General features: G+C 37.5%; 2 protein-coding genes across 8 annotated transcripts in view; one reads left to right on the top strand and one right to left on the bottom strand.

The window, feature by feature from the left end:
* LOC307001282 (SWI/SNF-related matrix-associated actin-dependent regulator of chromatin subfamily A-like protein 1) overlaps positions 1-8196 on the top strand; it is a 28264-nt gene extending 20068 nt beyond the window's left edge. For 3 of the 5 annotated variants that reach the window (XM_079617576.1, XM_079617575.1, XM_079617577.1), the window contains 7 exons: positions 531-601; positions 1336-1438; positions 3013-3195; positions 4631-4731; positions 6170-6266; positions 6496-6578; positions 7941-8196. In XM_079617576.1, the coding sequence (XP_079473702.1) occupies positions 531-601; positions 1336-1438; positions 3013-3195; positions 4631-4731; positions 6170-6266; positions 6496-6578; positions 7941-7944 (642 nt within the window). In that variant the 3' untranslated portion in view covers positions 7945-8196. The remainder of the gene's footprint in view (positions 1-530; positions 602-1335; positions 1439-3012; positions 3196-4630; positions 4732-6169; positions 6267-6495; positions 6579-7940) is intronic. The other 2 variants (XR_013798199.1, XM_079617574.1) reach the window with 2 other exon arrangements.
* Positions 6631-25589, bottom strand: LOC307001283 (thioredoxin domain-containing protein 6). Of its 3 annotated transcripts, none has more exons than XM_079617578.1 (19): positions 25244-25589; positions 24895-24952; positions 24349-24452; positions 24185-24256; positions 20084-20200; positions 19599-19665; positions 19425-19507; positions 17721-17813; positions 17440-17594; positions 16206-16414; positions 14531-14675; positions 12956-13063; positions 12296-12441; positions 10905-11049; positions 10569-10825; positions 9367-9462; positions 8959-9054; positions 7923-7975; positions 6631-7484 (listed from the first exon to the last, which is right to left on the bottom strand). In XM_079617578.1, exons 1-18 carry the CDS (start codon positions 25292-25294, stop codon positions 7956-7958), a joined length of 2022 nt encoding a protein of 673 aa, XP_079473704.1. In that variant the 5' UTR covers positions 25295-25589; the 3' UTR covers positions 6631-7484; positions 7923-7955. The 3 variants fall into 3 exon arrangements, 2 of the variants coding, with proteins under 2 accessions (XP_079473704.1, XP_079473705.1); XM_079617579.1 differs by having other exon boundaries at positions 6632-7484; positions 25087-25589; XR_013798200.1 differs by lacking the exon at positions 6631-7484 and adding an exon at positions 8069-8140 and having other exon boundaries at positions 7945-7975.

Raw genomic sequence — 25589 nt, 5'->3', positions numbered from 1 at the left:
TGAGTGTACACACACCGGTGGCGCCATTCTGCGTTTTTATTGCTGGCCATAAACTGAGAAAGTGCGCGTCCGATGTGCGATACGAGTTGTCCTAGATGCGGCGCTGCGCTTCTCGTCCCAAACAAGTGTGTGTGGCGTGCCTGTTGTTTTGTTTCTGGTCTAGCTAGATCCGGTGTGCTGCTGTAGTTTTAATAACGTTGTAGTTTTTTCACATGCTTTTGCAACAACTAGTAAAGTTTGCTAGGCGTTAATCTCGCGATAAAAAAATGTACGCCGTTAAAATGGGTTTGCGTTAATGCCATTAATACCGTGTTTAACGGACAGCCCTATAAATACAGGCTGCTGTAAAGTTTTTAAATGCTAATTTTCTAAAAAGTCATATTCTTCATTATTTTCTTCAGAAATTCTTCTTTTCTGTTCCACAGAACATCATAACAGCATATTGGTTTGGAACAACATGAGAGTGAATGAGTAATGACAGGATTTGTGTTGTTACTGTCTCTGATGAGCTTTTCTGTGTTCATATGCAGAAGTCACAAGAAAAGGAAGCGCTCCTGGTCTTCTTCAACCACACAGCGGAGGCCAAGATCAGAGCCATCATGTACGTCTGAGTTCAGCTTCACACAGGTCCTTTATGGAGAAACATGCATTATTATTATTATTAAAAGATTAATGTACACTCAAATAGTTAAATGCATAAGATTAAGCCATTGTAAAAATACACATTCTATATTAATGCATTAACCATAAGCAGACTTTTATTAAGAGATAGAAGTAAGAAAGCGAGTTTCAAAGTGCAAGTTTCTGAAAACGATACTGTTATCGTCTCTAAACTACAAAAACTGGAATTTGTGAAAGCAGTGACGTCATGCGCATGCATATTACAGGTTTACTCTATATAGCCACATAGTTTTTCTTTACAAAGTGACATCGCCATCTACTGGCCTGGCAGCATATCACAGCAAATTTAATCGCTTTCGCAGATCAGTGTGAACAATGTCGTCTGTATGTGAGAAAAGTAAAGAAGAAACTTTTCCTTTTTTAGTACATCATTGTCGTCTAAACATACGCTAAAACCATAAAAATTATTTTTGGTACTTTGAACAAAATAAATGTTAAATCAAATATATTTCAGCTACTTGCCAAGGCAACATTTTTCGTTTAGTTTAAAGTACTAAAATAAATCAATTTTAATGTTTTAATTTAGTTCATTTTAAAATATTAACAATTTTTTTTTATAAAAACAATATAGACAAAATTACAAAAAAAAAAGAAAACAGAATATATTTATATCAAAGATACTAAAATAATAGTGTTTTAATGCATATTCCCCAGGGAGTACATCTCAGACACACTGGAGTGCGGACGGGAGAAGTTTCTGGTGTTTGCTCATCACAAACTGGTGCTGGATAGTATAACCAAAGAACTCGGTGAGAAGGTCTGTCCAAATTAATTTTTTTCCCCACAAAAAAAAAACGTTCTTAAACATTTGCCATCAGCTGACAGCAGCCCCAATTCATTTGTTTTAATGAATTCAAATTTGGTAAAATACTTTTAATGGAGATGAGAGTATAAGACTTGTACTTGTACTGTACTCGAATATTTGTAATAATAAACAATATTTGTTTCTTTATAGTAGGAATAGTCATGCTATACATTATTGGAGTGATGCATATTATAGTGATTTCTGAAGGATCATGTGACACTGAAGACTGGAGTAATGATGCTGAAAATTCAGTTTTAAATCACAGAAATAAATTACATTTCACAATATAATCACATAGAAAACAGTTATTTTAAATTGTAATAATATTTCACTGGTTTACTTTATTTTTTTATCACAATTGAACAACACCCTTATTGAATTATTTAAAAAAACGTTCAATAATCATAATTATAACAAAGTTTTGGCCAGTAGTGTGCAGTATGTATAGTCTTTATTTCTAGTCTATAGTGTGTTTTAGTATTGTTTATTACATTTATTATAAGATATCAGCCACTATGTGAAAATAATTTGCAGATAATTGGTATTGACAATTGTTTTTATATCAGAGCATCAATAACCAAAAGTCGGCCTGGTGTGTGTGTAATAGTTGAGTTAGATGTACAGTCCAACCAAAAATATATTCAGACTCCTTCAACATTTCTCACATTATCACAGTTTATTCGCTATAGTTTAGAAAGTGGTAATAAAATGTGACAAGTTGATATTTGACAGGTTTTGTCCGTCCTTCTGTTAGACTGTCTCACTCATGAATTATGTTGAATATCTGTCAGCTGGTAAATTTAACTACACAATTAGATAATACCAGTTTAACTCAATAAATTACAAAGCAATGCTTCATTGTGTTCAGTGTGTGTGTAAAAAGAGCATTAGCAATTACAGACAAAACACTGAAGAAAACATGATCAGCTCAAAGTGTCTGAATCATATTTGGTCCCAAATTTGTTATACATTTTACTGATAGTCACTGTATGAAGAACTTTTGGGTGTAATATGTCACAATTTACTTTATTTTGTTATCCTCACTATTGTAAAACTAGTAAAAATGATATCTGAATAATTTTGGGTTTGACTGTACATGAGCACTAGTATCTTAAACTAAATGTTTAAGGCCAGACAAGTAGTTTGTATAGGTTTGGTTTGTAGGGAATTACAAACCTGCGTACATATATGCAAACGCGCATAACTATAGAATTAATTCTTAATGCGCACGTGAGCGCCATCAGCGTTTCTCACAGGTTCGCGTTTAGGGTCTGTTTAGAGAGAACGGTGTCGTGTTAGCGGCCTCTAATTTAATAACTAATGATCGTTGCGACGGAAGTGAATCAATCAAAACTAACTTTAGCTGGAAAATAACATTATTCAAGAACCGCTATAAAGCCGAAACAATCTGTTACCTTAAATTATCACTATAAAGCAGCTTTGAAAGAGTCTACATTGTTAAAAGCGCTATATAAATGAAGATGACTTGACTAGTACTGTGTTGACACTGTTGTGTTTGTGTGCAGGGAATCAATTACATCCGTATAGACGGATCGACGCCGTCAGCGGATCGACAGCAGTTGTGTAACAGATTCCAGTCTTCACAGAAGAGCTGCGTGGCGGTTCTGTCCATCACGGCCGCTAACATGGGGCTCACGCTGCACTCGGCCGACCTCGTGGTCTTCGCTGAGCTCTTCTGGAACCCGGGAGTGAGACGCCAACAGATTTACAGGGTTTCCGGCCCGCACTCATCAGGAGGAATTAAAATGTCCTGATCATTTACTCTCCCCCACGTCATCCATGATGTTCATGACTTTCTTTCTTTTGAAAGGAATGAAGGTTTTTGAGGAAAACATTCCAGGATCTTCTCCATATAGTGACTTCAATGGTCCAACGGGTCGAAGGTCCAGATGTGAGTTTCAGTGCAGCTTCAAAGTCTCGACACGATCCCAGCCGAGGAATAAGAGTCTTATCTAGACAAACCATCCGCCATTTTATAACAAAAATAAACATTTATAAACTTTTTAATCACTTGCACTAGCTCTGCGATGCGCCACACATTACGTCGTCACGTTGGAAAGGTAGGATAAGGCGAAAACATTTCTCCTCCAACTTCAAAAACATTCGACATCGTTGTTTTACCTTCTTTATTTTTTGTAAATGGCATTTGACTTAATCTTTGCACATTCGCTTTGTAAACACTGGGTCGGTTCTTCCGCCTCCGTCACGCGTGACCTTTCAACGTGATTACATAATGTGTGGCGGATCACAGCTAGTGCAAGACGAGCATTTGTGGTTAAAAAGTTTATAAATGTTTATTTTTGTTATAAAATGGCGGATGGTTTGTCTAGATAAGACTCTTATTCCTCGGCTGGGATCGTGTCGAGACTTTGAAGCTGCACTGAAACTCACATCTGGACCTTCGACCCGTTGGACCATTGAAAGTCACTATATGGAGAAGATCCTGGAATGTGTTCCTCAAAACCTTCATTTCTTTTCGACTGAAGAAAGAAAGACATGAACATCTTGGATGACGTGGAGGAGAGTAAATTATCAGGAAATTTTAATTCTGATGTGAACTGTGGCTTTAGGCCTGGAAAAGTCATGCGGAGATCTAAAATATCACATTGGCTGGAAATTGCAATTTGTGAATGCAACTTTTGTAAACTATTCAAATTGAAAAGGTTTTCAGTAACCACGACTTCAAGTCATGGAGATTCATTGGTCATGAGATGTGGGAGCCCTGAATTTATACAAGACCTTAAATGTTAGACTGTCTTTTTTGCACATTTTGTTTAGTTTGTTTTTAGTTTAATTTACTTGCTGTTGTTATTTTGATTTGATACAACTTTTTTTATGTCAAGAATTTAGTTTTTAGTATATGATGATAGCCCTGATTCCCAGGCGATGCAGATCTGACTTCCTGTCGTATAATCTGTACCCGTAGAACCGGTTAGACGGCCAGACTCAGATAAAAGGCTCGTCTCGAGTTGAAAAGCATTTTCCATGAATCCGGAGAGTAGTTTAGTCTGGAACAAGCGCTCATCTGGGTTCAGAAAGCCAGTCGAATGGAAAAAATGTATGTAATTGATATTGAGAGTGCTGCCAGACTACTTGTTAAATAAACACGTGTGTTTCCTTCAGGTCCTGATTCAAGCAGAGGACCGGGTGCACCGGATCGGACAGACCAGTAATGTGGACATTCATTACCTGGTTGCTAAAGGCACTGCGGACGATTACCTTTGGTGAGGGCAGATCTGCTAATATCTGGACATTTAAACAAAAAAAGCCTCAGAACTGGAACAGTTGGCGGGAGAGAATGATTCAATTGATTGGTTTTGTTGGTTTGATTCAAGTTTATGAAACATTATTATTGTGATATCCATCTATCTATTATATATGTGTAGATTGTGTGTATATATATATATACATATACATAAACATAATCCTTAAGAGTATATATGTGACCCTGGATCATAAAACCCAGTCTGGAGCCGCACGGGTATATCTGTGGCAATAGCCAACTATACATTGTATGGGTCAAAATTATCAAATTTTCTTTTATGCCAAAAATCATGAGGATATTAAGTAAAGATCATGTTCCATGAAGATGTTTAGTAAATTTCCTACCGTAAATATATAAAACATGTATTTTTGTGAGTGAATGCAGCACAATCGTGAACATAAATGAACAACTTTAAAGGAGATTTTCTCAATGTTTCGATTTTTTTTGCTCCCTCAGATTCCAGATTACATGCATCAATGGAAAGCTTATTTATTCAGTTTTCAGATTATGTAGAAAAAATTACCCATGTGACTGTTGGTTTTGTGGTCCAGAGTTTGTGGTACCAAATTGTGTGGTATCAGAAGTCTTTGTACCATTAAAACATCCTGCAAGTTTCAAGTTCATACAGTAGTGTCCAAAAATGATGTCCAGAGTGTATATTTGTTTTTAATGGACTTACAAGGTCAATAAAACCTTCAAAATATGAGGAAAATATTTGTAAATACTTTGAGGGAAGAACAAAACACTTGGATAAGGTATTTATCTGACAAAATTATTTGGCCAAAAAAAGGGAAACTGCAGCTACAGGTTTTATTTTACTGTGCAAAAAAAGAAGCATACAGTGACTACAAAATAATCAGTTATTAATATTCCGATGGATCTCTCGTTCATAATTCATAATTTCTTTGTATGACAGCCTGGATAAAAATGATGTCAGCACAAATTGGCATGTTTCGTTGCGTTGTTATTACTAATAAAACAATCGACTCCAAGCTCAACTGCACATTATGCTTACAAAATCTTTAACAAATTTTTAATAAAGTGTGACGATGTAAATTTTCCTAGTCCGGACATCACTTTTGCCCGCTACTGTTCATATTAGATGCTGTGACTGGCCATCTTTTCATTTTTTTTAACCATTTTAAATCACACTTTGTGCCCTCAGTGATTCATTTTAAATTGTTACTACAATCTTACATTTAGATTTAAATAATTGTATCTGGAATATAGTTACACTTAGTTATACATGTATCGATTTTATAAATGTAATATTATTTTTCCAAATGAATTTTGTTTAAAATTCAGTTTTGTTTTTTGCGATGTATTATTAATTTCTGTGTTTTCTCACTGATAGGCTCATCATTGCTGTTTTTATAGCGTTTGCTTGTGTTTCTCAGGCCCATGATTCAGAACAAAATGAGTGTTTTGGAGCAGGTCGGCTTGTCTGAATCCAACATTTCAGAGAACGCAGAATCTGCCAGCTTCCACAGCAAGGTTAGAATCCAACCTTTCAGCATTTGACCATCAATAAAAAAAAAACATTTAGATTTGCATTGCACCATTTTCATTTCTCTTACTGTAGAAAGCTTCAGCTTTTAGAATAGTCGTTTGCAAATATCTACATAAATATTGAAATTGCTAAATGGTTATGGCGAATTGCAATCATTCTGACACATGTCTGTAGAAACGTGTGGTTTGTCTTCCCTCCTCCTGCTGTTTGTAGGACCCTCAGCAGCTGACCATCACTGAGATGTTTCAGAGGTCCTTTGATGAGGAGGAGATGCTTGCTTTGGTTGATCAAGATCAGTAAGAAGACAAATTATGACATGAAATTAAACTAAATATTTGGACTGGTTGAAAGCCAATCATTGGACTTGTTTTTGTCAAGTGCCTCACATTTGTATGTGATCAAATAAAATAAAAAGCCCAAAAAATTTCAGTTTGAACCAAACAGATCATCCTTGCACCAAGTATTTAAAGGGGTTGTATAATGCCCACTTATTATAAAAATAAGTCTCTGATGTCCCCAGAGTGTGTGTGAAGTTTTAGCTCAAAATACCCCACAGATATTTTTATATAGCATGTTAAAGTTGTCACTCTTTGAGCAAAAACGCACCTTTTTTGTGTCTGTCCCTTTAAATGCAAATGAGCTGCTGCTCCCGGCACAGGAGGCGGAGCTTCAGTCACAAAAAATGTAAAACTTTTAGCCTTTTATGTTCAAAACGGAGTCAGACAAAGATGGAGAGACTCAAGAAGAAGTGACAACATGTAGAAGAACAGGACATTTCTGAATGGTTAGTTGATGAATTTATGAAGCTTATGTGTAGTTATCTTCTAGTCATTGATTAGCATATTCTGTCTTGATAATCTATAAATCGTGTTCTGGGGGCGGGGTTTATGTAAATTTTAGGGTTGGTGATGTCACTAACCCGGGAGGAATGTCGTGTAGTTCCTACCAGCCGTTTGTTGTAGTCCTTAAAAAGCGATTTCTTTAAAAGCAAATATCTCCCTTTGCTTTGAACTTTGAGCGTTGTAACTTTGCAGATGTTGTTTATGATCAAACCGCAACATTACACACTAACTACAGAAAAGTCAAATCATATTCAACCACCCCTTTAAAGAGACAAGTGTTTAATTCACAAGAGAATGTAAATGATTTCTAAGAGACTGAAGATGACACCACAAATCACCGGCTGATTCTTCAGGTCCAAACTGGTGGAGAACGAAAGAAAACGTCTTACAGGGTTATTATTGTTAACAAAAACTAAACCATAAAAAACACATTACTTTAAACATACAGTTCAGCTAATGTTAATATTAAAAATTAGCTGAAATAAAATAAAAACATTAAAACTAATTTTATATCAGCTACATTTAGGCAACATTTCTTATTTTCATTTAGTTTAAGTTGAAGTACTAAAATAATATATAGACATAAAAACTTAACAAAATGACCAAAAATGTTATTACAATTAAAATAGAAAAATTGTCTAATTAAAAAATATGAACAAAAACTATAATAGTATAACAATGATAAAAAATAATACACCTATTTAAATTAGACAAGTTTGATGGCTTGAATGAACTGATTCTCTTAATGAATCTGTCACAGACTCGTGTAATTGTAGAAACACTCGTGACCATCTTTACCTCTCCTCTTTCTGACAGATGATTGTGCAGATTTCAGGAATTTGTCGGATCCCCTGAAACACAGACGACAAGCTCTTCATCACATTTACATCACAAGTAAAAGATAAAATAAAGTTTATTTATAATTCCAGTATAAAGTCACTGACTTTGTGTGATTAATGTTTATCACGTTTCTGACACGAGTTCATCTGTCAAGTTTGTCTAACAGATCACTGATTCTTGAGACATGCGACAAAAAAGAAGAAATTAATCAATAAATAAAAGTTTATGCATCAAGGAATTATTTCTGATTAATGTGTTCTTTATGCTTGGGTGCAAACACCCGCCGCTTCCATGTTTCAGTTTTTTCAACACCAGATAAAATGAAGAAAATCCAAGCAAGTTGACAATATTTTTAATATATTTCGTGTATTAAGACGCATCTGTCATTTTGTTTCCTGGTTTTTCTGACAATTAATAAGAACCAATTGAAAATGAGGGACATTTTCTAAAAATGTATTTCTTTACAGTTTGGGTGACGGGATTGATGTACTGTATAATAGTTCTGACAAAAAAAATATGAGCAAAACCATAGGCACAAAAAAATCTATTGAGAATTCGGGAAGCTCTCTGATTGGTGGATCTCACATCGGTCCCGGCGGGTCGAAATAAACACAACTCTACTATTTAGCATTACAACATGATACAAAAGTTTGTGATTATTTTATTTGTTTGTTTGTGTTTTGCTCGTGCATACGGAGGTGAATAAAGTATTTGGTTGGAAATAGATTTGCACTTGCAAGTTTCCAATTAAAAAAATGCAACTATGTAAATTATTTTAAAAAATTAGTTTTTTGAACATTAAATAAAGTAAACATTCTAGTAAACCCCATAAACTGAATTATGAACCTGTAAATAAGCATGATTGGACCCCTTTAATATCCGACAGTGCTGACTATTAATGCCGAAGTGGAAATGTTGATGTCTTTCCTCTCGTGTGTGAAGAATGTGTGTATGTTGTTCTTGACTGCACATCACGAGTCACTGAAACACAGACCTGTGTCCTGCCGGCTGGAGGCGGGCGTCTCGAGTGTGTCGGTCTCATCGGATGACGCTGCGTGACTCTCGCTCGTCTCAGGGTGAGTTTCTGCTTCTGCATGTGGAGATTCAATTAAACAACAGCCTTTGATTTGATAATAGCACTAATAATAATAACCCCATTTATTTATTTGAACTATACATTCCCATTTATTAAATTATTCGCTTTTCAACAACTTGCACGTTGATGTTTGGGAAACCCTGAACTAAAGGATCAGTTTACCCAAAATAGTTCTTCAGTTATTATTTACTCGCTTATTAATTCTCTAAATGCAGTGTCGGATCATCGTGATGATGGGCAGATATCAGCGCACAGGTTTGGAATTACACAAGCTTGAGTAAATTTCTAGTTTTGGACTTGATGAACCTTTAGTGCTCGGCTCTCTCTGGTTCCTCGAGTCGTCAAACGACGGAGATCTCGAAGCTTGTAGATTCTTGAGCTCCGCAAAGCTCTCCTCCGTTTCTGTAGACAACAGGAATGTAATATTGCATTATATATTTGAAATGATTTGTCAGTCTGATGATGCGTTTACTGACACGAGGGTGGGGCAACCTGTCACTCACATGAGATCCACCAATAGCAAACCACAACCATTCAATCAATTCCCCACGACAAAATCAAGCCCCGCCCACATTTGTTCTAGTTTGAAGTCGACTTTAAAGGTACAATATGCAAGATTTCCAAACAACAACACCGGCATAGCTTGATGACGATGTGAAGGAGCGTGGAATGATGGGAACTGTCGTTTTTAACTCCAACGTGGATGTAAATCAGTCAGACGGGAATCGAAAAATCATGTTCATGGATGAGGTAAAGTTCTATTTTTATAAATGTTGCGTTTAATGACATGCTTTTATTTCATTAAAATGAATTAACTCCAAGAAAAGTAAGGTTTAAGAACTAAATTGGTTATCATGTTACTGTATTTGTCGAATTCATTGTTGTGATAACGCTGCGCAGTTTTACGTGTTCTAAACGATTGTTGTAAAAGTACATTGGAACATATCCACATCATTTGCCAAAAGACTGATTCATCTTTATGTATAACACAAGCTATATTTATTTACATGGCCATAAACACCAGACGTGATAAACAATGTCAATAAACTAAATACAAACCTAAAGCAATAATACTTTCCTTACATAAACATAACTATTACCGAATGCTACATTTGGAATATATAAAATTGACCCGTACGTTTATGGGACTTGTCTTTGTCGACAGAACCGGCTACAATCGGTAAAGAATAATTGTGTTCCATAACGACTGCACGACACAAGCTAACGTTTGTTGCTTGATAGACGCTACAACAACTTCCGCATTTGTCCAGGACTCCGCGCAGAACGAGCGGAAACCGAGGGTAGCATCAACTTAACAAAATATATAACACTGGCCTTGTGATTTTGGGATATTTGATTGCAAAAATCTTACATATTGTACCTTTAGACGTAATTCTTAAATATTACGTTGGGTGTGTTAGTAGTTTTATTCCCAGATGAAAAATGTAGCTTTTAGTTTCTCAGTACAAACTTGTGTCTTATATCTCATATTTGAATGTTTTGTTCACCTAACGGCGGTGAAGCAGCGCCGTCGATGATCACGCTCTCGGCTCCGATGTCTCCAAAGATGAACTGTATCTTCTGGTGTGCTTGCTCCATGTTGGAGGATCCGTGGACGCCGTTCTCCAGCATGTCTTTAGCAAAGCGCGCTCTCAGAGAACCTGGGGCCGTTTGTCTCGCCTCGCTGGGGTCCGTCGGGCCCATGGCGGCCCTCCACTCCTCCACCGCGTTCTCCTTCGTCAGAACCATCATTGTACATGGGCCACTATAGAAAAATGCGTTTCACATGACACTTACTGTACCTGCTAATCTTAATAAGCTGTATGGACAGTTCCGTGACTCACCGACACATGTAGTCCACCAGCTGGCTGAAGAAGGGTTTGTCCCGGTGCTCTTTATAAAACTCCTCTGCCATCTCTCTGGACAGAACCGTGTCCTTCAGATGGGAAATGGAGAATCCTCGGGCCTGAATCTCCTCCAGGATCTCCTCTGATAGAAGCAGAAACCGTGAGTTATGACGTTTATCCTAGTTTCTCGTTATTAATATTCCCACAATTTAATTTCACATACTGCCGTTGTAAGTAAGAAGTAAGAAATGTATACTTTTATTCAGCGAGGATGCATTCAATTAGAATGCATAGAAGTGAGATTAAAGGCATTTATACTGTAACAAAGGATTTGTATTTCAAATAAATGCTGTTCTTTTGAACTTTATATTAAATAACGAATCCTGGGGAGTTTCCACAAAATACATATTAAGCAGTTTAAGCTGTTTTTAGCATTGATAATAATCAGAAATGTTTTTTGAGCATCAAATCATATTAGAATAATTTCTGAAGGATCATGTGACACTGAAGACTGGAGTAATGATGCTGAAAATTCAGCTTTGATCACAGGAATAAATTACACTTTACTATATATTCACATTTAACGAGTTTGTTTGCCCATAAAATCTTTAAGATATTAGGTTAAACTTATTTGGCTTGCTGTCCACTGGAGAGGGGCTCGATGAAGCAGCTTCAACTCGAGCTCTGATACCCCCACCCCCTCACTCCTCCCTAACTTATGTTTAGGAACTTCATATAAAACAGTTATTGTAGATTGTAATAATATTTCGCAATATTACTGTTTTGTTGTATTTTGATCAAATAAATATAGCTTTGCTGAGCAGAAGCCTTTGTTGCATAACATTAAAATATCTTAACAACCCCAAACCTTTAAATATAATGTATTGATTTAGTTTGCAGAATATTCCAACAGTGTCGGCTGTCTTTAACATATTTACAGTGTTTGATAAGCATTGCTGTTTTGATATTTCTAAGTCATTCTGGCTTGTTCAAAAGGTCAAGGAATTTACATATTTCGAACAAATAAATTCAGTGCGACTTTATTCCAACTGTTTTGTAGATTATTTCAGTGTTTACAGTTTTTGTAAAAAATTATAATTTGTAAACAGTAAAATCTCCCATTGACATTGATCCAACTTTCCAAATGTAACCGGCAGCAATGACATCATGATCATCGTTACATTTGCATACAAAATTGTGATTTGCCTTCTATTTTACATGTTCTTGGTGAATCATATTTGATCTAGTCTTTCTGTTTATTCTTTGCTTTCTTATTGTGATGTGGTATTTGATTCACACAGAAGCACAGACTTGGATCTGCCGCTGTGATAGTCGCATTAACAGCACAAACACAGAGCTAACATCCCTCGCTCCTGCTGAAGCGATACCTTTGCATTCGGTGTGGGGTTTGATGACAGCGAGCGTGTCCTCTGGTGGGAAGAAGAAGCCGATCTCCATCTCCGCCTCGTCTGAGCTTCTGCTGCCGTGAAGCTGGTTAACACTGGAGTTCACATCGCTGAACTGAGCCCGCAAACTACAGAGAACCAGAGAGCTGTTCACATCCACTACCGGCACTCAACGTGGCTTACAATGATCTCAAATCAAACAAAATATACTTTAAAATAGATAATAAGTTATCTTTTTTTTACTAATTCCCTCAACACCTGTCATTTTTATTTAAGAACCAGGTTTTCGCAGTGTCTCGGAAAACCTGGGTACATGAGGACATTTAAAAGCGTGATTTCTAGAACTGGAAAAGTCATGGAAACATTTAGATATGAACTGCTTCTGTAATTATGTCATTTTATTATTTTAATTATTTAATTGAATTATATTAAAGTAAATGTTGTTGTTATAAATTTAATTTAGAATATTTATATAAATATTTAATTAAATTAGTTTACATTACCACTCCTAGTGTCTGTAAATACTAAAAAGTTTGAAAATGAGCCACTTTTGTCAAAGTGCCAGAAATATCTTTGGGGACCTTCAAATATTGCTTCTAAACACATATATGATATAACTAACATGATATGATTAGGTTCTACCTGTTAGGTTCTTCACTTTTAGCCTGGACGGGGTCTTTGGGTCCCAGGATGTTCCTCCAGTGCTCCACGGCTCCTTGCTTTACTAGAGCTAATGCTAACACAGGCCCACTGTGAACCACAGCAGAACAGAGACTTCATTACACCAGGACCACTGGAAGTCTTCTTCTGGCTTCTTTATAGATAATACTGTATATATGCAAATAACAACTATGTGGCCAAAAGTACAATTAAGCTTAAACTGAAGATATGAAGCACGTTTATTACTGTCCGACTCCTTATTGTTTAGACAGCAAATTCCATTAGCATTCATAATTCAGATTCAGAATGAACAGTATATTCATACCTGCAAATTCCTCACCTTTCGGCAAATCTAAGGACTTTTTATCTGTCAGAGAGTGAATTTGCATTTCCGTTTTAGTTCAGACCAAATAAATATGTTGTGGTGTGGACTCTTCTATTCTTTTATATTTATAATTATTTTTAATACTACAGTATATATTATAAGTTATCATCCTTGGTCATTTAGGCTGAAATGTGAGGTTTATCATTTTTAAAAAGTTAAAAAGGTTTAAATTATAGTGTTTACGGGCGTTTTACAGTTTAGGATGGTAATATAGGCATTGGTGATGTTTTAAAAACGACGTTGCTACCGAAACAACATGTAGATCGTCTAATATCTACATTTTCTGAAATTATTTCATCTGCTGATTCCTAGAAAAATTTGCCAAGGCCCAGTTTGCAGGTGTGATATTTTCGATCTATAATTTATTGTAGGGATGCACGATATATCGGCTACCGTATCAGTATCGGCCGATATATGTTCATTTTTAATGTTATCGTTATCGGCCTGATAAGAAAATTTGGCAGATATATATCAAAAAGGCGATAAATAATGGATTATTCTCTTCAGCTGAGACACTTCAGATGCACACTGTTCAACATGATGCTTTTGAATTGCTTGAAATATGATTGAATCACTTCAAAAAGAGGAAAATACAGTTCAGTGCAACATGTGCAGCGCAAGTCTGTCATATCGGCTACATTAAATTATAATGAGAACATCATTATAATTGTGTTTGGACATGGCTTTTAATGATGAGACTTTTGTTTTTGTAATCAGGCTCGATTTCGATTTATCGGCCAATATCTCGGTTAACGGCTTTCAAATATAAAGATTTATCGGTTAGCGGCCATAATGTTCAAATCGGTGCATCCCTAATTTATCGCTTTGACATCTAAAAAAATTTGAACTGCTCAAATATGCTTGTGAATGCTGTTTTCCAACATTGACCTAAACAACTATAAAACTCAATCTGAAGCTTTTCAAATGTATTTAATTTCCATGTAAAACTTCTGATTCTAAAGTCTAAAGGGTTCTGATTGGTTGAAAAGCCACTGTAAAACTACAAGAAAAAGCTACATTGCTTGCCTATAATTCCAGTTATTATTAATAATGCATGCAACTATTTGTTGAAAATTGGTGTCTTTTATCATATCCCTGTTGTGCCGTTTTAAGAAATAAACCACCTGACTCCGTGGCTTGTTAGCTTTCCACTGATGTGTGATGTACATCACCTGGTCATGCTCTCCAGTAAACTGGGGAAGTATTCCTGCTGGAGATGAGAGCTGTAGAACTGTCTGACCTGATCCTCCGACAGCATGATCTCTTTCTGCATGGCCACTGTGAAACCTGCGTCATGGATCCTGGCCAGAATCTCCTCTGCAAACACATTTCATTTCACACCATTAACTTCCTGATCGTAAGTGCTCCAGTTTAGACAAATCTACTCTTTCCTTTCTGTTAATCTGAAATGTGTGAAGTAATAAAGTCTTCAAAACTACAAAATAACAATTGGAACAGTGCTGGTATTGTTAATGGTGCAATAGGTGATCTGGGAAATGCTAACTTTAGCCTGCTAGCATTGAAAGCATACGATCCCGCTCTCCTTGCACATTACCGACATTGGATTGGACGTTATTGGACTACATCATGTGTCATTCGCTGGTGAATAAACTTTACAGTACAGTCACTACAGTGAATAACTGCTTGCCTGCCATCAGCGTACATGAACGCGCTGATGACGAATGATGTCTGCATGAAGAGCTATGCAAACACACACTGACTGACTACATGCTTTCATTTGATTCGGTCCGAATGCAATGATTGAATGAACATTTTATGGTCCTACGCCTTCCACAGACAATATTTATATATTTATATATTAATATATATTTATACAAATATATTTAGACCGCTTAACATAGTGATTGTTATCAGAATATGAGGAGACTTTCAACCAGCATAATAAATAAAACAATTCTGTAGAGAATCACCTATTGCACCTTTAACTAAAATGATAAGAAATCGTTTTCTTTAATTAAAATAAAGCTGAAATATTTGGTGAAAAAAATTAACTTACAAAAAAATACAATTAGAAGTGTTGCCTTGGAAACTAGCTGAATGAAAATAAGTACTAAAATTACTAAAATAGAAATAAAAAACAGTTCAATAACACACAACAAAATTACTAAAACTTAAAATAAAATATTACAACTAAACTTTAAAAAAAATGTATACTAAAATCTAATTTAAAGGGGCTATATGTAAGAATTGTCATGTAATACTTGTTTCTTTTAGACAATTTGTGAACAACTAGTAAAAAAAAAGAAGAAAAATAAACTTTCCTCGACTTCCTAGCACTGAAAGCCTGTAGACTGATTTTATATGAAGGACTCGGGATGTTTTTGCCGGGAAAATCAAAAGTTCATGCAAAAGGGATTCTTATTATAGGATTACAAATTCAAAACTTCTCTTTACTTCGAAGCAAATAAAGAAAAAATCTTCGCCGTGAGCATGTCGGGGCCTTGAATCACATTCAGTCTCTTGTACTTAACGCGTGCGCAGGTGCGATCACGAGCAATAATCTGCTGCTGCAGTTCACTCACCGGCCACCGGTGTCACTAATAACAAGGGTCTCTGGATTCTACACGCAGCCCCTTTCAAATTTGAATAAATACTACACTAAATACTACACTGAGATGGTATGGGAATGATGTAGTGAGCAATAAATGCCAGTCATATGTAGGCCGACTCACCTGAAAAGTGTTATATTGTGGCTTTGTGTGAAACAAATGAAAGTTTTAACAGGCAGTGTGTGTTAGTGCTTCAGTGAAGGTAGGAGTGTATCTGTCTGACTCTGCACCCACGGGGCCGCAGTTCTGTGCGTGTGAACGTAATGTTGGCACATGCCTCTGTTTTCCCTGGCAGCGTCTGGGCGGATGAGCGCCAGCGTCCTCTCCACATGCCCCTGTTCCGGCCCGGCCCGCTCCGAGCCCGAGCCCGCCATCGCCATCCTGAAGTTCGGGAAGAAGAAAGCCAGCTCCCTGCTGGCCTGCTCGCTGTCAGAGCTGCCATGTAGAGCGTTCGAAAGGGTCTCGGTCCCGTACTGAGCCCGCAAGCTGAAGAACAGAGAACGGCCAGAGAGAAGGAGGTGAGCAGGGACGGATGGACGGAGAAACGGAGAAAGAGAAGAGCAGATGGTCTCACTGCTGGGGGGGAGGCAAGAGTCCACACAGGATGTGTTGTGCTAAAACTGTTAGTGCTCAAATCTGTGAGCACAATATGGAACGGCAACTCCCTCGTATCACTTTTAAATTATGTTTACTGTTTTACAAAATTAAATTATACACACATCAGGGAATCACTGAGCCTCTATGTAAGGCCTACACAGAGAGACAATGGCATTTGTATAAATAACACAACAAAACAAAATCAGTTTTATAATAATCATTTACTGGGGAAAATATATAAAAACCAACCAACTATTTTCAAAGGAAACCGTAATAATATATTCAATTTCTTCTATACTTTTATCATAAAAAATTAACTTATTTTTAAGCAGTTATATTAACATTGTTTATATACTATTATAGTACTTATTAATATTCTGAATTATATTTTTATTTCAATTTTAGCTTCAATTATTTTGTTATGTGCTTTTCTCAGTTTAACTTATTTATATTTCATTTGATTACTTTGATGAAACGTTTCTAATTTTCAAGTTTTTAAGTTTAATCTTTTCATCTAATATTTATATTTTACTTCAGTTTTATTTCAATTAATGGAAACAATCTACAATAGTTTTAGTTAACAATAACAAAAAGTTTTTTGGACCTTCTAGATGTTTTTTGCATTCGGACATTATTCTCAATGATTTAATGTCTCCCAAATTGTCATAAAAAATGTCATTCTCATCATCATAATGAAAATAATCCTGTGTGGACTATTTATTAATTCTGCTGATTTAAAAAAACAAATTAAATCAGCATAAATTAAATTCAGCTCAACAGACAGTACCTTGATCAAATTTCGATAAACAAATTATTTTTGAGTGAGATTTTTCATTGTATTATCCTAAATTGTCAGCGGGACTGCTTATGTTCATGTGTCACTCCCATATACCGTCTATACTGTGTATCTGTACCTCTCTGGCTGCTGGGTCCTGGCCTCCTCCACATCCGGTGGGCCGATGAATTCCCGCCAGGCTGGGATGACGTCCTCACGGTCCTCCATCTTAGAAATGAGCAGGACATGCGACGGCCCGCTCGACATAAATTGGATGAGTTCCTGAAAGTAAGGCTGGAAGAACACACAAGCACACACACCCCCTTTACATGACACACTGGACATGCTGCCATTACACACCATCAGCCAAAATATTAAAACATGCTATTTTTAGAGTTCAGCTGAAGTTCCTTCATTTACCTCTGCTGCCTTGTGATGATAGAAGCCTTCAGCTTCTGCTTCACTCAGCGTTCTCTCCTCGTGCGCTAAAATCACAAAACCTGCGTCCTGAATCTAGAAACAAAATCATATCATATGCATTCAGGAATACATTTTTAGCTGTTTATCTGTAAGGTCATATTAATATAAGCAGCTCATAGGGACAGTTCACCCTAAAATGAAAATGTAGTCATCATTTACTCACCCTGGTGTTGTTCTAATGCAGTATGCCCTAATTGCCGTTCTTTCTTTTTTTGTACCACAAAAGGAGAATGTTTTAAAAATGTCTAACTCGCGCTTGTCATCTTGCTAATAACAGTGAATAGCGACCAGTATTAAGCTTTTTTTTTAAAAGGTAACACTTTACAATAAGGTTCATTAGTCAATGTATTAACTAACATGAACTAACCATGAGCAATGTTACTGTATTTGTTAACCTTTGTTGATGTTAGTTAATAGAAATACAGCTGTTCATTGTTAGTTCATGTTAGTTCACAGTGCATGAAATAATGTGCACAAGATTTTAATGAAGTATTAGTAAATGTTGAAATTAACATTAACAAAGATGAATAAATGCTGTATACAAGCAATTCATTATTAGTTCATGTTAACTAATGTAGTTAACTAATGTTAACTAACGAACCTTATTGTAAAGTGTTACCAAAAACAATACTCAAAAGTTTCACAGAATGATCATGCAACACGTGCCTTATATTCCAGCTGTTCTGAGGGTTTACGATACGGGTTTGGTGAAAAACAAACTGAAATTAAATGCATTATTTTTAACGAAAATCCTGACTTCGGTCTTCTGTGCACGTCTGCGTGACCCTACGGCCAATGGCGAAGACCAACGGACAAGGTTTTTTGTAAAATACTACATTCAATTTAAGTTTGATTTCACCAAACCCAATCATAACCCCTCAGAACACTTGGAATATACGACACGTGTTGCATGATCATTCTGTGATGTTTTTGCATATTTTTTTAAGCTTGACGCTGGTCGCTATTCACTGCCATTTTTTTAAGAACAAAATTCTCCTTTTGTGGTCCATAAAAGAACGAATACTGCATTATAACAACACCGGGGTGAGTAAATGATGACTCCATTTTCATTTTAGGGTGAACTGTCCCTTTAAAGAAAAAAATTCTGGAAATTTCACGTATCTACCCCGTAGTGATAAAATAAAATAAAATTCTGTATCAAATTAATAGGCAGGACAAGTAGTTTAAGGCTTGGTTTGTAGAGAATTACAAACATGCGCACATATATTCAAACGCACATAACTATAGAATTAACTCTTGATGCGCACGTGAGCGCCATCAGCGTTTCTCACAGGTTCGTGTTTAAAGTCTGTGTAGAGAGAACGCTGTCGTCTTAGCGGTCTCTAATTTAATAACTAATGATCGTTGCGACGGAAGTGAATCAATCAAAACTAACTTTAGCTGGAAAAAATCTTTATTCAAGAACCGCTATAAAGACAAAACACTCTGTTACCTTAAATTATCCGTTTATCTCTGTAAAGCTGCTTTGAAAAAGTCTACATTGTTAACAGCGCTATATAAATGAAGATGACTTGACTTGACTTGTTCCAAACTTTAAAAAGTATTAAAAAAAACAGCATATGGCCAGTAAATAGTGACAGAACTTCATTTTTGGGTGAACTGTCCGTTAAACTGAGCTCTTACCTTCATCATAATCTCCTCTGCTTTGCCGTGTGCCACCACGTCAGGCTTTATTATTGCCACTGTGTAAGACTTATTATCAGCAACTACAAAAAACACAAAACCAGTGTGGGTAAATTCAGCAAACAGGACAAACTAGTATCAAGCACGACGAAGGAAAGTCATTACTAATCAGACCTTCATCATGTGGGTGATCCTCAATGTCATCATTCACTTCTTCTTCAGTTAATCCTTCATCTTTCACCTGGAGTGACACATCAAACCCAAAGGTCATCGCTCATGGCATTAATCTAATCTTTGTGTGCTGAATTACTGATCGGAATAAAACATGATTACATTTATTGAAGATGATGTGCTTTTCTGTGCAGAACTTACCATAAAAATCCTAGGGTGTATATATAGTTTCACCTTTTAAGTTGAATTACTAAAATAAATTAACTTTTGCACGATATTCTAATTTTTCGAGTTTCACCTGTATATATAAACCTTATTATATAATATGCATATTAAGAATGCATTATTCAGCAAGCAGTAGTTTCTGTGATGCATATTACACCTCGTACTGGGCAACATTTCCACCGTTCCATCCCACTTCCTGTTTTCATCGGGATCCAGGAATGCAATCCCCACAGTAAAGAGGTCAGGTGTGTGAAGTAACTCACCGCCCTGCGAGCGGCCCCGTGTTCTAGAACGCTCTTCTCTTTGTTCAGCTCTTCCTGTATCGTCTTCTGCAGGAGAGGAGAGTTCGGTCCCCGCAGAACTGACACAAGCTGCCCACCCTAAACACACACACACACACACACAGCCTTAACATGACATTCTGCAGGAAAAGACCATCATATACAGCAAACAGACGAGCTATGAACATGATATCTGAGTGCATCTCATAGGAACATGTCCATGTCACTTTTCACAACACCAAATATGTGAAATTTAAGCCTGTTTTAGGACCATTTTTGCATTATTTTCATGACAATTAAAGGGATAGTTCACCCAAAAATTAAAAAAATATATGTAATTGATTACTCACCCTCATTTCGTAACAAACATGTAAGACTTTCGTTCATCTTCGAAGAGCTTTCTGTCTCTCTATTGACAGATACACAACTGACACTTTGACACTTCAAAAAGTTCATAAAGAAAAAAAGGTTTATAAACCAATGAGGTTCATTCTCGTGTTACGCATCACGTTTGAGCTTCCGCAAGAACCAATGAGGTTCATTCTCGTGTTACGCATCACGTTTGAGCTTCTGCAAGAACCAATGAGGTTCATTCTCGTGTTACGCATCACGTTTGAGCTTCCGCAAGAACCAATGAGGTTCATTCTCGTGTTACGCATCACGTTTGAGCTTCTGCAAGAACCAATGAGGTTCATTCTCGTGTTACGCATCACGTTTGAGCTTCTGCAAGAACCAATGAGGTTCATTCTCGTGTTACGCATCACGTTTGAGCTTCAGCGAGAGCCAATGAGGTTCATTCTCGTGTTACGCATCACGTTTGAGCTTCAGCAAGAACCAATGAGGTTCATTCTCGTGTTACGCATCACGTTTGAGCTTCTGCAGGAACCAATGAGGTTCATTCTCGTGTTACGCATCACGTTTGAGCTTCTGCAGGAACCAATGAGGTTCATTCTCATGTTACGCATCACGTTTGAGCTTCTGCAAGAACCGATGAGGATCATTCTCGTGTTACGCATCACGTTTGAGCTTCTGCAGGAACCAATGAGGTTCATTCTCGTGTTACGCATCACGTTTGAGCTTAAGCAAGAACCAATGAGGTTCATTCTCGTGTTACGCATCACGTTTGAGCTTCTGCAGGAACCAATGAGGTTCATTCTCGTGTTACGCATCACGTTTGAGCTTCAGCAAGAACCAATGAGGTTCATTCTCGTGTTACGCATCACGTTTGAGCTTCTGCAGGAACCAATGAGGTTCATTCTCGTGTTACGCATCACGTTTGAGCTTCTGCAGGAACCAATGAGGTTCATTCTCATGTTACGCATCACGTTTGAGCTTAAGCAAGAACCAATGAGGTTCATTCTCGTGTTACGCATCACGTTTGAGCTTCTGCAGGAACCAATGAGGTTCATTCTCGTGTTACGCATCACGTTTGAGCTTAAGCAAGAACCAATGAGGTTCATTCTCGTGTTACGCATCACGTTTGAGCTTCTGCAAGAACCGATGAGGATCATTCTCGTGTTACGCATCACGTTTGAGCTTCTGCAGGAACCAATGAGGTTCATTCTCATGTTACGCATCACGTTTGAGCTTCAGCAAGAACCAATGAGGATCATTCTCGTGTTACGCATCACGTTTGAGCTTCAGCAAGAACCAATGAGGTTCATTCTCGTGTTACGCATCACGTTTGAGCTTCAGCAAGAACCAATGAGGTTCATTCTCGTGTTACGCATCACATTTGAGCTTCAGCAAGAACCAATGAGGTTCATTCTCGTGTTACGCATCACGTTTGAGCTTCTGCAAGAGCCAATGAGGTTCATTCTCGTGTTACGCATCACGTTTGAGCTTCTGCAGGAACCAATGAGGTTCATTCTCGTGTTACGCATCACGTTTGAGCTTCCGCAAGAGCCAATGAGGTTCATTCTCATGTTACGCATCACGTTTGAGCTTCAGCAAGAGCCAATGAGGTTCATTCTCATGTTACGCATCACGTTTGAGCTTCAGCAAGAACCAATGAGGTTCATTCTCGTGTTACGCATCACGTTTGAGCTTCCGCAAGAGCCAATGAGGTTCATTCTCGTGTTACGCATCACGTTTGAACTTCAGCAAGAACCAATGAGGATCATTCTTGTGTTACGCATCACGTTTGAGCTTCCGCAAGAGCCAATGAGGTTCATTCTCGTGTTACGCATCATGTTTGAGCTTCAGCAAGAGCCAATGAGGTTCATTCTCGTGTTACGCATCACGTTTGAGCTTCCGCAAGAGCCAATGAGGTTCATTCTCGTGTTACGCATCACGTTTGAACTTCAGCAAGAACCAATGAGGATCATTCTTGTGTTACGCATCACGTTTGAGCTTCAGCAAGAGCCAATGAGGTTCATTCTCGTGTTACGCATCATGTTTGAGCTTCAGCAAGAGCCAATGAGGTTCATTCTCGTGTTACGCATCACGTTTGAGCTTCAGCAAGAGCCAATGAGGTTCATTCTCGTGTTACGCATCACGTTTGAGCTTCAGCAAGAGCCAATGAGGTTCATTCTCGTGTTACGCATCACGTTTGAGCTTCAGCAAGAGCCAATGAGGTTCATTCTCGTGTTACGCATCACGTTTGAGCTTCAGCAAGAGCCAATGAGGTTCATTCTCGTGTTACGCATCACGTTTGAGCTTCAGCAAGAGCCAATGAGGTTCATTCTCGTGTTACGCATCACGTTTGAGCTTCCGCAAGAGCCAATGAGGTTCATTCTCGTGTTACGCATCACGTTTGAGCTTCAGCAAGAGCCAATGAGGTTCATTCTCGTGTTACGCATCACGTTTGAGCTTCAGCAAGAGCCAATGAGGTTCATTCTCGTGTTACGCATCACGTTTGAGCTTCTGCAGGAACCAATGAGGATCATTCTTGTGTTACGCATCACGTTTGAGCTTCCGCAAGAGCCAATGAGGTTCATTCTCGTGTTACGCATCACGTTTGAGCTTCCGCAAGAGCCAATGAGGTTCATTCTCGTGTTACGCATCACGTTTGAGCTTCCGCAAGAGCCAATGAGGTTCATTCTCGTGTTACGCATCACGTTTGAGCTTCCGCAAGAGCCAATGAGGTTCATTCTCGTGTTACGCATCACGTTTGAACTTCAGCAAGAACCAATGAGGATCATTCTTGTGTTACGCATCACGTTTGAGCTTCCGCAAGAGCCAATGAGGTTCATTCTCGTGTTACGCATCACGTTTGAGCTTCCGCAAGAGCCAATGAGGTTCATTCTCGTGTTACGCATCACGTTTGAGCTTCAGCAAGAGCCAATGAGGTTCATTCTCGTGTTACGCATCACGTTTGAGCTTCAGCAAGAGCCAATGAGGTTCATTCTCGTGTTACGCATCACGTTTGAGCTTCTGCGAGAGGTTTGTTCTCGCGCATCAAGCAGGTTCGGTTGAGCTTCTGTTTGTTTGCTGTGAATAAAAGCCTAAATTCTCTCTGTTCATCATATAAAGCGATCGAGTCTCTTCAGAAAATGTGGACTAAACCTCTCAATTCATATGGATTACTTTTACAATCTCTTTATGAACTTTTTGAAGCATCAAGTGGTAGCTGTCAATGGAGGGACAGAAACCTCTCAAATTTAATCAAAAAGATCTTTGTTTGTGTTTCGAAGATGAATGAAAGTCTTACGGGTTTGCAATGTCATGAGGGTGAGTAATTAATGAGAGAATTTTAATTTTGAACAACAATTTTCTCCAAACTCCTAGTTATTGTAATACTTCCAGATGTTGTATTTTTGAATAATTCCTAATATTTTCAGTGTTGACTCATTAGATTTTTATTACTGCACTACATAATTTTTATTTATATCAGCATAAATTAAAGGCACTCCATGAAAAAAAGACATCAAAAAAACTTTAATGGTCCTAAAAGTAGAATCGCACAGTATTTTTTCTTCTTTTATTCATTTTGGGGTGAAATTTTGCTTGCATGTGTCCTTTTTTGTGACATCCATCTATGTAGTTATTTTGCTCATTTTAATTTCAAGTTCGAATTTGTAGTTAGTCAGAATTTGCAGGGATTTGTAAACACCCAGAGAGAGATGTACAGTTTAGACCCACCGCATAAAACAGAAAGGTGGGCTCACACTTTCCTCTGTACTTCTCAAGAGCTTCAATCCCATCAGCCTCAGCCTGCAGGGATGATAAGACGACGTGACAGAAATGTCGACATTTAGAATGATTGTTTGTGAGCAATCTCTAATCTCCAGAGCGGCTTATCTTACCGTGGCAAAATGCAGCAGGTCGTCTCCCAGCTCATTCTTGATCTTTCTAAAGAGACTGACGACGGCACGGCAGGGTCCACACCACTGCTGGTACACATCAACCACTGACACACACACACACACACACACACACACAAAACACCAGATCACAAAAATTACTGCAAGACGGAAAACTCAACGCACTTGTGTGTCAAATAAGAAACCCATCAGACAGACAGACAGACCAATTGAGACAGAAAACAGGCTACAGCGGCCCCAAAAGTATGTGTGAACAAAGATGCATGAAGTACAGTATATGTATTGTTCGTTCATATTTATAACCTAACTAACTTTTACTTTTTGTCAAAAGTATTGATTGTGTGTTTGTGCATATTACTTTACAGTAACATAAATTAATGCTACAGATATAACGTTAGGCTATAGATAGATAGATAGATAGATAGATAGATAGATAGATAGATAGATAGACACAGACAGACAGACAGACAGATAGATAGATAGATAGATAACGTTAGATAGATAGATAGATAGATAGATAGATCTCACCTATTAACCCCTTCGTTGCCAGAACTTCACTCCATTGATCGTCATTATTGATATTTATCTGAATTTAAAAGTTTTCAAGAGTTACAGGCATTTTTCAGTTGAGATACAAAGTAAATAAACTAGAAAACTACTGTCATAACCACTTTCCCCTCATTCACAGTTTAATGCTAATAAAACTTTCCTCCTACAAACCTGTAAACTTATCTCCTTCTTTTTACCAGCCATAGAAATGCCTTTTTAAGCGTAAAAAAAAAAACTACACGCCTCTCCAATTATTCCAAGTGATGGTAATAATGTGATCACTTTAATTCGTTATTTTTATTTCCAAAGTTTCAGCGACGGACAGTACCAGCGCATGCGCAGCTCGGATTGTTTCGCGTCCTTGTCGCTCAGCAACCATTTATTAACCGTTCCTCCTCCGCCATCTGCTGGACGGTGTTTGTGTTGCAGGTTTTATTTGTTATTCTCACAGTCAGGCAACGACACCAACACGTCGTGTGTGTGACACAAATTAGTACTTTGATGGTACTGAAAGTTTATGTTTATGTATTTATATTATGTATTCCATGGTACTTCAAAGACCATGTCCAAACTAAAAAAACGGGTATGACCAGTTTGTGATGCAGCGGACAGTTGTTTTTATCCGTTATTATGGCCTTGCAGTGACAGAAAACAGGAACTGGTTCTTTCCTCCA

The sequence above is a fragment of the Phoxinus phoxinus genome (assembly GCF_949152265.1).
Source record: "Phoxinus phoxinus genome assembly, chromosome: 7".
Lineage (NCBI taxonomy): Eukaryota > Metazoa > Chordata > Actinopteri > Cypriniformes > Leuciscidae > Phoxinus > Phoxinus phoxinus.
Note: the sequence above shows the minus strand (reverse complement) of the source record. Positions and strands in the feature narration are given on the sequence as shown.